The sequence below is a fragment of the Canis lupus genome, chromosome 4 (assembly GCF_003254725.2).
Source record: "Canis lupus dingo isolate Sandy chromosome 4, ASM325472v2, whole genome shotgun sequence".
NCBI classification, from domain to species: domain Eukaryota; kingdom Metazoa; phylum Chordata; class Mammalia; order Carnivora; family Canidae; genus Canis; species Canis lupus.
In genome coordinates this window covers 2,492,041-2,505,247 of record NC_064246.1, presented here as the reverse complement: position 1 = coordinate 2,505,247, position 13,207 = coordinate 2,492,041, and the positions used below count along the sequence as shown (strand labels likewise).

Below are 13,207 nucleotides of genomic sequence, written 5' to 3'. Positions count from 1 at the left end.
TAATATCCAGCCAAATCTCTTCATTATTAAGGGTTATGTCAATGCAACCTGAGGGTCCCATATGGAGACCTCATAGTCCCTACAAATCTCAGTGCCCATTTATCTGCCTGCTTCAGAGCGTCTCCAGGAAGCCCTGGGCATTTTCCTATAGCTGTAAAGTGTCTAAAAATGAATGAATTCTTTGTCCAAAGTCTGACTTTCCTGTCTTGGAATTAGAAATCAATTCCATTTTTTCCCTATAGTTATTACTTGATGTTCCAGAGGCGTGAACACCGTTCCATTAATCAGTCTCCATCATTGTTCATACCAGCCCCCACATAGGAATAGTGGCCACGCAGGATTATTTTACTGAGTCTCCTACCCTTTGTCAGCCAGATACCCCGAATAACATTCATATGTCCCAAATCAAGAAATAACTTGGTGAAATGACCATTCTGATACGAGAATTAACCACACCTCTCAACAGGAGATTGATTTTATCTGTTTCTTCTTTTTCTACACACACAGATAATTGCCCAAACTGATTAACACTTTTTCTGTTTTACTTCCTTACAAACAGCAAGACAAAAACAACATCTCAACTTATTTTTTTTCCCCACTTCCTTTCCTTTCAACTGTAAATGTACCTTCCTCCCTTCCTCAGTCATCACACATGAGCGTGGTAATTATTACAAAAGATCTGCCTTTGAGTTCTTTGCTCCTTCTTTTGTTGCTAGCTTTGTGTACCATCTTGACAGTGACAGTTTTTTTGTGCATTTTTTCCTTTTATAGACTGTCTAACAGATAAATTATTATTTCATTTCCATCATTATGCATCCTTTTATTTTAAGACTTATCTACCGAGCTTTCCTTTTTCTTTCTTTCCATGAGGATGTGCAGCGATTAACATATTAGACGTAAAGGAGCAAGAAGCATTTAAGTTACGTTTCTGGATTTGTTGTGTTCTGTTTCTTTCATTTTGAAAAAATTCTGGTGGACTGAGTGTTTGCAACTGTTGTGTAAATGAATGAATCATAGATGTGTGTAGTAGTCTCTCTGTGGCGTTTCTGTCTTGGGCATACTGTGGCTTTATGGCTGCACCAATGGGTGCAGGGATATGGGGGGTGATCTGGGGGTGGGGGTGGGGGTGTGGCTGGCTGAGTCTTCTCTTGGCCAGGACCTTCTGCCAGTTCCCTTCCAAATATTGAGAAATCTGCATAGTTTTACTCTATCCCTTTGAAAACACCACACATTAAAAACCTTCTGAACATAAAAACTGTCTTTCATTCATTCTTGAGGCTGAATTCCAAGAATTGTAGAAACAGATGCAAACTAATGTCATGACACAGATGATCGTTTCTAAAAGACCTTATATGCAATGGCGATAAACAAAGGAAGAGATTTTTGAAAAGTACCTACTATACATCAAGGCTTTAGAGATCAAATCATGCTCTCTAGATATATGTAGTCTTGCCGTAATTGAGAGGCCTGTTAGAACCCACAATGGCAGTTCACTTGCTCTACTACTTCCCAAATTAAGAACACCTAAAGCAACTCCATCTTTTGGCATATTCTGAAATTTTTTGTGACATGCCCGTTCTTGTGTTTAAGTGGCTATGGAAGTTAAGAAGTTTGTACCCTCATAGGAGAAGGATAATCAACCATTCCTCCTAGAATACATAGAGAAGGTTGAAGAATTTCAATGTTAGTGCTATTGTAGCTTAAGAGCCTGAGGCCCAAGCAGTATCAAGTCAGCATGACTTGAGAAAATAATCTGATGACCTAACTTTTCTCCCTCCTAACCAACTGTCTCTGTTAGGCTAAATCTTGTCCTGATGATGATAAAATGACTGTAAATTATATAGCCATGGAAAATGTTTAACTTAAATGTTCCTTTTTGATACTTACAACCCCCAGGAAAGTATTGTCCCCATTTTATAGGTGAGGAGACTGAGGAATGGAAAGATTACATGGCTTGTCCATTTCACACAGTGAAATGGCAGGGTTAAGACTGAAATACAGGCTTTCTGCCTCCTGCTGTTACCAGTTTCACAAGAAAATCCCTTACCCCTATCTTTTAATATCTTCCAGGGCTTATTTTATATTTATCATATTTGTTTAGGTAGTATTTTTTTACTTCTTTACTAGTTACCCATTCTTCCCCTCAAAGACACTAATCTTTTGCCAATTTTTGCACTTAATGTTGGAATTGTAAAGTCACTTTAGAATTTTGTATGGCCACACGTGATACTCCTAATCTTGTATTGAGATGGCAGGAGGAAATACATGACTTTTTAAGGTTTGTATACAAGGATTTCAGACTAATCATTTAACACTCCTTTTTCCACTGCTGTTACCAGCACTTAAGTTTGCCAGTATTACTGTCCCTTCTTTCTAAATTTACCCCATTTCTGCAAAAGCCTGGACCTCCCACTTGTTTAAAAAAACAAAACAAAACAGTTTTCTTTGGCAAGTATGTTTAGTAGATTTGTGATGTGCTCAGTGTTGTCCTCTGTATATTTTTTAGTCGTATTTTCCTCTCACATACAATGAAGTTCAAAACCAAAAACCTATATAAATATTTAAAATCTCATTCCATCCTTGGATTTTTTTTTTTTTGTCAGAACCATTTAGCCTCATTATGAAGATCATTATGAGCTTGAAAGTGCAGTTTTTCTTCTTTCAACTTCTTGGTATGGAGTAGAAGATATTTCATTTTATTTTTTGATCTTTTTGTAGTGATCCTAGACTTCATCAGCAAGATGAAATCTTGAGGCTGATCTCATTCCTCAGAAATTTAGATTTTTAAAAATTTTATATAAAACATGAACTCCCAGTTAACGTTTCTGAATTTCCATCTGTTTCTGATAATGTGTTGAATCAAGGTTCTTCCTTGGTGTGTTTATAGTGACCTCATCAAGTTTGTATGAAGAGGTAGCAAAAGAATTAACTGTTAATAAATGAAAAAGATAACACAATCTCTAAATATTGGCTATCCTAATTTTTTTAGTAGTTTATTTAGTATTTTAATTATTTACTGGCTATCTCCCACCCCAGATTTGCAAAGTCTGACACAAGTGTAGTTCTGCTCTGTCTTTCCTGTGGGTTAATTTTACTTTCAAGGAAAGCCTGTGATATTCGTTCATGGCACTATATAGATTTACCTAACATCCCCGCACAGTTTTTAAACAGTGACACACTGATGGAAATTTGAGTGGCTATTATGTGCTAGATGCTCTCCTAGACATTGGAGTTCTTATGGGCTCAGTATTGTATAGACAGACTCATAAACAAAAAACGTCAAAACCCATGATCTGTGTGTATGAGTGAACTGAGTTGAAGTGCTTGGCTACCAGGCTGATGGGGTAAGGATCATAGTAGAAGTAAGAGATGGCCTGAAATAGTCATTTGCCTGGTGGATTAGGAAGGCAATGAAAGGCATTTCAGTGGAAGGGAATCACATATGTAAAGCATGTTAAGGTACAAAGCACCACAAAGAACACTACTGGCCTAGTATGGTTGAAGAGAAATGAACAGACTAGAGGGAAAAGATAGTTGTGGGATGCTGTCAAAGCCTTTTGTGCCATGCCAAGAAATTTGTGTTTTCCTTCTGAGGCCACCAAGAGCCATTACATAAGTAACACTTTGGTAGTATTATGTGTTGTGTGATGATCCACCTGGCATTAAGTTCCTAGCATACATTGTTCAAACCAGCAACATTAAAGTGCTCAGATTACTGATTCCTCAGTAATGTTAGTTTGCTAAATAGATCTTGAGTCCTCCAAAGATAGTGAGCAGCAAGATTTCCTTCATGGAGGTTGGGGAGCTCTGAGGTTATTATAATGATAGACTGAGGGAATTTTTAAGAGAACATTTTTCATATCTATTGCTAAAGGAATCCATCTGTTTATTGGGAGAGTGTTATAATTAGATTGCCTACAAGTATTGTTGTAGGCAACAGTGTGTAAGATGGGTATTACAGCCTGAAGGCAGAGGGATCAGTTAGGATGTTGGTGGATGGAATGGATGAAGAACAGTAAAAATTCCAGTTGGAGTAATGGGTGCAGAAAGGCATTAAGAGGTTATAAGAGAAATAATCTGCAAATCACATTTGAAAGCAAAATGATGTCTTCCTCTAACATGTACTTTAATTCTGTTATCCAGGGAAATACCTAATTAATTTCACATAGTGGTCATTTTTATTGTCTTGGGATCTGAAATAGAGATGCATTTTATCACTGGTATCACTTTGAGTGCATAAATATGTAGATTATTTTTCATATTCACAACCCACTGGAAGTCTGTATTTTAGAAACCTAGGTCTTTTGAACCTATGACTTCATATGGTTAAAACTTCACCATTATCCCTGTTCTGCTTTGCATATTTCGAAGCAACTGTACTTGCTTAAACCACTTTTACTCTCTCAACAACCCTATAAAGTAAGGAGTTTGGGAAATTGTTAATTCCCATACCAAAATGATGAAACAAAGGGTCAGAAAGGTGAATTGACTTTCCCAAAGCCACATATCTGGAAGATGGTTTTCCATGGGTTCTAACATTGGTGAAACAAGTAGGTGTTCACAATTTAACATAGTGCATATAGTCCGAGATTGTTAGCCAAAGATCTTATGGATTACTGATGTGAGCTTTACAAAGTTTAGAAACTATAGCATACTGGATTTAGAAACACCACATGATATTGAAATGACCTGTTCATTGCCTGTCTTTTCCATTAGACTATGAACTTTGTCAGGTTCAGGCTTGTGTCTGTTAGTCTTTATATATCCAGGACCTCACAAGGTGCCTAGCATATAGAAGACACTTAATGAATGTTTATTGAAGTTTACTGGACTCAAACCCTTTATTAGTTACTACTTATAGGATCTTCATCAAATTACTTAATTTCTCATTTTTTTACTTAACCACAAGATGGACTTCATGTCACTTGATTCATAGGATTATTGCAAACCTGCAATGAAATAATGAGAAAAATCTATGTATCACAATGCCTAGCACACTGTAATCACCAACTAAACATTAATCATGAATCCACTTAAAAAAGTATATCCTTTTTGGTTGAGTGACAGTATAATTTAAGCAGCCAGTTAAACCATTTAAGGAGTGACATTAAAATCCAGTCTTCTATTTTATGCTACCCTTTTAGCTTTCCATTATTGGAAATACTGCCATGAAAAGACCTTACAACAAAGAGGATCTTAGTCTTTTGGTCTATTTCTCCTAATTCAATTGTTTTTATGTATCTACTAGGTAGTCTTTTCACTTATTACATTAATTTTACTAACAATTATTAATAATTTTTAGCAATTATTGGTATTTTAGATAATAAAACAAACACTTAAACCCTTGTGTACTTTTCTATTAATTAGATAAACCAAGTGTGAGTAGAACAGTGGCTTTTAAAAGTGATTAGATTTTTAGGGGGTGCCTGGGTGGTTCAGTTGGTTGATTATCCAACTCTTGATTTTAGCTCAGGTCATGATCTTATGGGTCGTGAGATCAAGTCCCACATTGGGATCCACATTCAGCAGGGACTCAGTTTAAAGATTCTCTCCCTGCCCCTCCCCTCACTTATTCTCTCTCTTTCTCTCTTTCAAATAAATAAATCTTTTAAAAAATAAAATAAATAAGTGATTAGATTTTTAATATAGGAACTAATTTTACTGGTAGCTTGAACAAAGAAAGTCTACTATTATTATTTCCAAGTGAAAATTTATGTTTTTGAGAATATTTTGATCCATTAAAATTAAGATGGCTTTTTAAAAATATAAACAAGTTTAATAAATATGTTCAGATAACCACATTCATCACCTAAACATGTTGTTCCCATCTTTATTTAGTATTATTGCACTGCTACTAATAATCATAACCTTTCCACAATTTCTAAAAATATTCACACAAATTATGAAGAGCTAGTGAGATAGTGCACATGTTCTCATTTCAAAGATGAGAACACTGGGGCACAAAGAACCATCTCCTCATCAGCGACAATACTGAAAAAACTCTCCCTTTAATACAGTATTAGAAAACATAAGCCCCTTATAAGTAATTAAAAACGAAACCAAAAGAATGCCCTTTATAGTACTCATACTTGACCATCACACAGCTATTACAAATAATATTTTAAGAATGTCAGAGCACTTTCAATTACATTTTACACCATTTCATTGTTATTAATCTTAGTCTCCATCTTACAATGGAATTCCTTTGCATACATCACAAAACAAACTGTTGATCCTGTACCTTCTGCAGACATAAAGCCATCATCCATCTCTGTTATTGTACTACTTACATGCAGCATGGGGAATGGCAGCATTTTAATCAGACAGTGATGTGTTTGTTAAGCAGTAGCACCCCAGTTTATTCCTCATATCACCTGACGGTAAATGAAGGCTTGGCCCACACTCTCCCACTCTTCTCTCCCTACTGTTCTTCTGTGTGCAGCCTGTTCTTATGTGAGTAAAATTACTTGTATGTGTTTTGGTATACATAAAGAAAATATTGTGCATGCCAACAAATGAAACCTTATGTTATAAATCAGTGTGCATTGTGCAGAGCATTTTTAGGACTATATATTTTTTCATGATTAACTTTTCTGAATACTTTCTATTAAAGGTTACTTATTCCACATTAAGTATATGAACAGTGAAAGTACATGGTCTATTGATTCAATTTTCTTAAAAAAAGCATTTTAGATGGGCTCATAAGGGAAGAATCAATAAATCTGTGTAGCCAACTCATAATATTTTGATTTAAGTATCATTTTAAAGACTCTTATGATTCACATAGTTCATGGAAAGATACTAAGTATTATCAGTGAAGAATTCAACCTAGCCTATTCTCTCTTTCTTTCTTATCCCGCCATGAACGTAGACACTGAGGTATGGGCTTATCAGCCATGTACTGAGATTCAAAGCAATGAGCATTTAAACTTACTACACAACTAATCTGTATACATGGTGATTTTAGTTTGGTCACCAAATATCATATCTTACAGGGAACCCAGTACAGTGATTTTATGTACTTTTTTTAATGTTTATGTTAGTTTTCAAAATGGTTTTGCTTCCTAACCCTCCCATTATATGAAGCCTCTCACTTTGAAAGTCACAGACTGCAGACTGGTAAGTCCATCAGCTCTCTGTCATTATAATCATTCATGATTTTAGTTAATGTAAATACATGGTCATTGCATAGTTTTCTTTCTTGGCCCGAAGTATTTCCAGCCTGAAAAGTTATTACCATTTTTTTAAATACATAAGTAACATTCATTCACTTGCCGAACGACATTTTTGTGTCATGTTGATTTCTAGACAACAAATTTAGATTCCAGAGCATACACTCATAATGTTGGAGATTTTTCCACTGACACTATGCTTTTCAAATCAACTTTCATTTGTGTGGTGCTGTTTTTTTGTTTGTTTCTTTCTCTGTGTTTTTGTTTTCAGAGTGACTTGTTGATCAAGATACATTTTGATTGAAATGTAGGTACAATATCTGAACCCTTTTCTGAGGTGTCATGGTTGCCCTAGAAATAATAGGTTTTGTTTTGTTTTGTTTTGTTTTGTTTGTAATGATGCTGAGTAGCTTCTGTAGCTCTGAGATAGCCACTTTTTTTTTTTTTTTTTTGTAACCTTTTCTGGTTAGATATACTCATACAGCATGAGCCATCAAAGTCTTTCTTTGGTTTGATATTTAGAATTAGGTCTGTTTTCCAGTTTTCTCTCCTCTGGAAGTAATGCTCCAACCAGTCATGTCTCTCAATCGGATTTCTGAAGTCTCTACTTTTTTAAATCCATAAGCTCATGAGACCATTAACTGAAACTAATTAAGAGACATTTTCCCAGTCCTTTATAAGGATTCTTTTAATTATTCCTTCAATAAAAGAAACTCTGGCCCAGTTTTCTATATGCATTGAATGCCTTTGCATTGAATCATTCGATCATATTCCGAGAACAGAACAGGCTTAACTTTGGTGTTTGTAAGAGATGTAGAGATCATTCCCATACATGTCTTACCCAAAAAAGGAAAAGAAAAAGAAAAGAAGAGTTTAAATCTTCAGGTTGTTTCTAAAATGTTGCCAAACCCATGCTGCTACTTTTAACAGAGAGAAACCTGAGTTTTAAGATTCAAATGTTCTTTTTGACAAAGAAAAAGTGCATCTATCTGCCAAGCGCATGGTCATATGAGCTTCAGATAGAAAAGTGGCTATGATTTGTGACTGTTTTTGGTTCAGAACGATGCTAGATCAACATGCAAGTTTTTGGAGGTTGGGATAGGAAGGGAGGGACAGGCCAGGGTGGTTGATCATGTCTGATTTCTCTGGACTTTCTGCAGGAGAAAAGGTTCTCCAGGATGACGAGTTCACTTGTGACCTCTTCCGCTTCCTACAACTGCTTTGTGAGGGACACAACTCAGGTTTGTGAGACCCAGACTATCTGATGGTACCAATGAATAAGAATGTTGAGACCAGTAATGACAGGGGCCTGTTAGTTCTAATTACGCTTCACCCCTGAGTCAAGAAAGATTCTTGAGCATTCTATGCGCTGTGACATTTTATGTATTACATTCCTACTTTCAAAGCCTTTTGCTAGCCACTTCACTTAATTCCCATCAATTGTTCTTCTCTTAGAGAAGACAAGTGGGAAAAAGATATTGATGAGATAGATATCTAGAGAAATATATAGCTTTTATTTCCTTTATACCACTCCTTTTTAACTGGGGACTCTTCTTCATTGTATTACTTAGCATAATGCATTTACCTTTGCTGTTTATATAACTAGCTCTCTCTCAGACTTACATCTGTGAGGGCAAGGACTGCATCCTAATTTTATCTTCGTTTCCTCAGCACTAAGCATAGTACTAAGGAACAAATGATTACTGAGTACATCATTTAATTGCTATATCCTAAAGGATGGAACCCCTTCCGGTGATTCATATGCCCAGAGCTCTAGAGATATGAATCAGGAAACAGATGTTAACAACCTCTTAGAGAAAAACTAAATAATGACATACTGTGAAGCACCTTGATGTTTTGAGGGGGGGGGGGCTCACTTAAAACACTCCTCTTGGATAAAGGACAGCTCTTAGCCACAGTGATTTTGCTGGAGAAATTATCAGCTTTCGGAGTTCTTCAAATAACTCGTTTTAAACTTTTGAGGAAGCTATAGTAACATATTTTGATCTTATGTAGATTTTCAAAATTATCTGAGAACCCAGACTGGCAACAACACAACTGTCAACATAATCATCTCTACTGTAGACTACCTCCTGAGAGTCCAGGTATGTTGCCTTCTGTTAGGAAGAAATGAAAGGGGTTAGTTTGTTGAAATAATGAGGCAGAGTTATTAAATGGGTATGTTTTAATGTGTTTTGATTGATGACTTTCCTTCTGCAGTGGATAGATAAATGGAGGAAGAGTATTTGAAACTTTCAAGAGTGAGAAAGAAAGGCTTTCAAAATACCTACAATATACTTAAATTTAACATGTGATTCTTTTCAGTTGTCCTGATAGTTGAATTAATTTTAAAATTCAGCTTAACACTCCACCACTTAAAAATCTCCCCGATACTGTAGTAATCTTTCACACGTTAATAAAACTGAATCTGACGGTGTAGGCTCCTAAGTAATGGGAACCCTGTACAAACTTTATTTCCCTCACCTTATTTATAAGAGTGGCCAGATAGGGTAACTTAAGATCTACGCATTCAGACTTTCAGTTTCTGGAGCACATAAAAGCACAACACTCTTTTTTTTCCCCCTAACACTTCCATTTTTGAAGCAAATATGAAATATTGCTGAAAACATATTTGTGATTTTTAAAATCCTATCTCAAAACCCAAATGTAGTTTGTATGCTAGACTAAATTGTATTACTTCTCTAGCCAACTACAATTCCTTCCAATATAAGTTATTGTTGAAAATGTCCTATTCAGAAATGTTGATCTTATTTAGATGTTTGTTTATGGTTTTGTCTGACAGGTAGTCCAACCAGTTTCTTGAGGGGCATTTACAGGAACAAGGAACATTTTTGAGTTCTCATGAGGAAACGTTGTGGACTTTGCTACAGATGTCTGTAATCCAAAGAACATCCACAGCTTGTCTAATTTTTGTGCTTAAATAGTAAACATTTAACATGGCTCAGTGGATAAATATGTGTTAATCTTATAAATCAGTGTGTCTTTGAACAGATGTGAATCATGTTCACATGATTCACTTGATATGAATCAAGTTCAAGGTCATTAGAAACAGAAAATCATTTTTGAAGCTATGTTTTCTGCGTCTTCTCTTCAGCTGTTACTTCTGTCTAGGAGGACAGGTCAGTGGTAGCTTTAGAATGTGGCTTAATCCTAACATCCCTCTTTTCCAGGAATCCATTAGTGATTTCTATTGGTATTACTCTGGGAAAGATGTTATTGATGAACAAGGACAACGGAATTTTTCCAAAGCAATTCAAGTAGCAAAGCAAGTCTTTAACACTCTCACAGAGTATATTCAGGTAAATATCTATATTTCTGCTATTTGAAGAAAAAAAATAAAAGAGAGTCAATTGGTTAGCACTGAATTCCATAGAAGTATCCAATATGCCTATTTTCCTGCTATGATCCACATTTGCTATTAACCTTTCACATAGATTCTTAGCCAATAATGACAAATATCAGATTGAGATGCAAATATATACGGAATGAACTTTCTTTACTGTTTGGCAGATTGAGATATTATTGATTCCTTTGAGTCCATGAACCAGAATGTTGACTCCATTGTATCTCTAAGGCCTGGTACATATATTAAGCACTCAATAAATATTAAAGAAGGAAGGAGAAAAAATAAAAGGGAAGGAGAAAGGATAGAGCATTAAATGACTAGAACACAATAGAGTTCTAGTAAAAATGAGGAGTTTCATAGAAACTTTATATGAAAGAGAATAGTATTTAAAACTTCATGTTAAAGGGAGACAGAACGTAAAGACTGCTAACTCTGGGAAACGAACTAGGGGTGTTGGAAGGGGAGGAGGGCGGGGGGTGGGAGTGAATGGGTGACAGGCACTGGGGGTTATTCTGTATGTTAGTAAATTGAACACCAATAAAAAAAAAAGAGTGAAAAAAAATAAAACAAATAAAACTTCATGTTAGTACTTATGTGTGTAGATGCACATACACAACGTACATGTAAAATTATATAATCTAATGTATATTACAGGTAGAATTCCAGTAACTATGAAGAGAATACCTTTTTTTTTTTTAACATTAATTTGTTTTATATTCTCCTTAGGCTAAACTTCTAGACTTAACCTGCAGATTTTTAAAAGATTTTATAAAATTTTGTGTTGTTTTCAACAAGCAAAACTTTGCTATTTCTTAAGGGACCATCAGTCATTTTTCTGTTTTCTATTTCCATGTCCTGTATTACTCTGAATCAGTAAGTCACTGTGTTCAAAGAGCCATGTGCCAAGGAGAAAACAGGAGGAATACATTTAGTTTGTTTCATTAGACTAAACATCATCTTGTGGCAGGAGAAGTTTAAGTAAAAATAACAGATGGTCCCCCAGGGCCTAGCATAGCTGCAGGTGTTTATAGAATGACTCCGTGTGTGAACATGCATGGCCAAGTGAGCAAGGGGGAGGTGCTGCAGAAGTAAGGGTGTGGGGAGGACGTGACCCTCACCTCCTCTTGCTCATTCTCTCCTCTGTAGTGGTGCCTTGGAAGGATCTCACTTTCTGTATTCTCTCCCTGGACAGGGAAGAGGACTTTACCTCAGCATTTCAAGATGGAAAAGCCACACTAGATAATTCTGATAATTTTTCTTTAAATCAAATAAAAGCTAAAGTTGAAATCTGTTTCAGACTGCTCATATTCCTATTTCCTGGTCCTCACTGGCTTATACTGTTTCCTTCCTATTCTCATGCATGTCTCGAAAGATATCAATACAGCATTCCATGTGAATTATTTTGATTAAATAATAAAGTTATTTGATGACATTAGCAAGCCAATGGATTTTATAGAAAGCTAGTAAAATGACTTCTCTACAACATAGGGAACTTAAATGCCTTTTCAGTGGAGAGTGTTTCCTGGTTCCTAAAATAGGTGAGATTCCTGAAATGTATTTAAAACCAGAAGAATCTATTAACCTCTTACTATGAGCAAAACATTTTTTTTTTTTTACTGAGGAATCTACTTGACAAAACATTATATTAGTTTTAGATGTACAACATAATGATTTGATATCTGTATATATTGCAAAAGGATCTGTGTAGTAAGTCTAGTTAACATCTGTCACCATGATAGTTACAGAGTTTCTTTTCTTATGAGGAGAAAATTTAGGATTTACTCTGCAACTTTTAAATATTTACTCTGCAACCAGGGAATCCCTGGGTGGCTCAGCAGTTTAGCACCTGCCTCTGGCCCAGGGCGTGATCCTGGAGTCCCGGAATCGAGTCCCATGTTGAACTCCCTGCATGGAGCCTGCTTCTCCCTCTGCCTGTGTCTCTGCCTCTCTCTCTCTCTCTGTCTTTCATGAATGAATAAATAAAATCTTTTTTAAAAAATAAATAAATAATGCAGTATTTCTACCTGTTATCACCAAGTTATACATCACATTCCCTTGATTTATTTATTTTATAACTGAAAATTTGTACTTTTTGACCCCTTCACTCATTTCATGCTCTGCCCCCGCCACCACCTCTGGCAACTGCCAGTCTATTCTATATATTTATGAGCTTATTTGTTGTTTGTTTTTAGATCTACATTTAAATGAGATAATACAGTAATTGTCTTTCTCTGTCTGATTTATTTCACTTTGGCATAATGCTCTCAAGGTCTATCCATGTTACAAATGGCAAGTTTCTTTTTTGTGGCTGAATAATATTCCTGTATGTGTGTATGTCTGTGTTATATCACATTTCCTTTATCCATTCATCCATCAGTAGACACTTAGGTTATTACCGTATCCTACCTATTATAAGTAATGCTGCAATGAACATAGGATTGCATATATCTTTTTGAGTTAGTATTTTCATTTTCTTCAGATAAATATGCAAAGTGGAATTGCCGGATTATCTGGTAATTCTTTTTACATTTTTGAAGACCCTCCATACTGTTTTCCACAGTGGCTGCACCAATTTACATTCCTACTAACAATACACAAGGAGACCCATTTCTCTCAATAGCCTTGCCAATGCTTGTTATTTTATATATAGAGAGAGAGATCAAATATG

At 35.6% G+C, this 13,207-nt stretch overlaps 1 protein-coding gene across 1 annotated transcript in view; it reads left to right on the top strand.

Annotated features, from left to right (window-relative positions):
* RYR2 (ryanodine receptor 2) overlaps positions 1 to 13,207 on the top strand; it is a 727,453-nt gene that overhangs the window by 661,881 nt on the left and 52,365 nt on the right. The window contains exons 86-88 of the mRNA XM_049108740.1: positions 8,333 to 8,413; positions 9,189 to 9,277; positions 10,364 to 10,492. Of these exons, the coding sequence (XP_048964697.1) occupies positions 8,333 to 8,413; positions 9,189 to 9,277; positions 10,364 to 10,492 (299 nt within the window). The remainder of the gene's footprint in view (positions 1 to 8,332; positions 8,414 to 9,188; positions 9,278 to 10,363; positions 10,493 to 13,207) is intronic.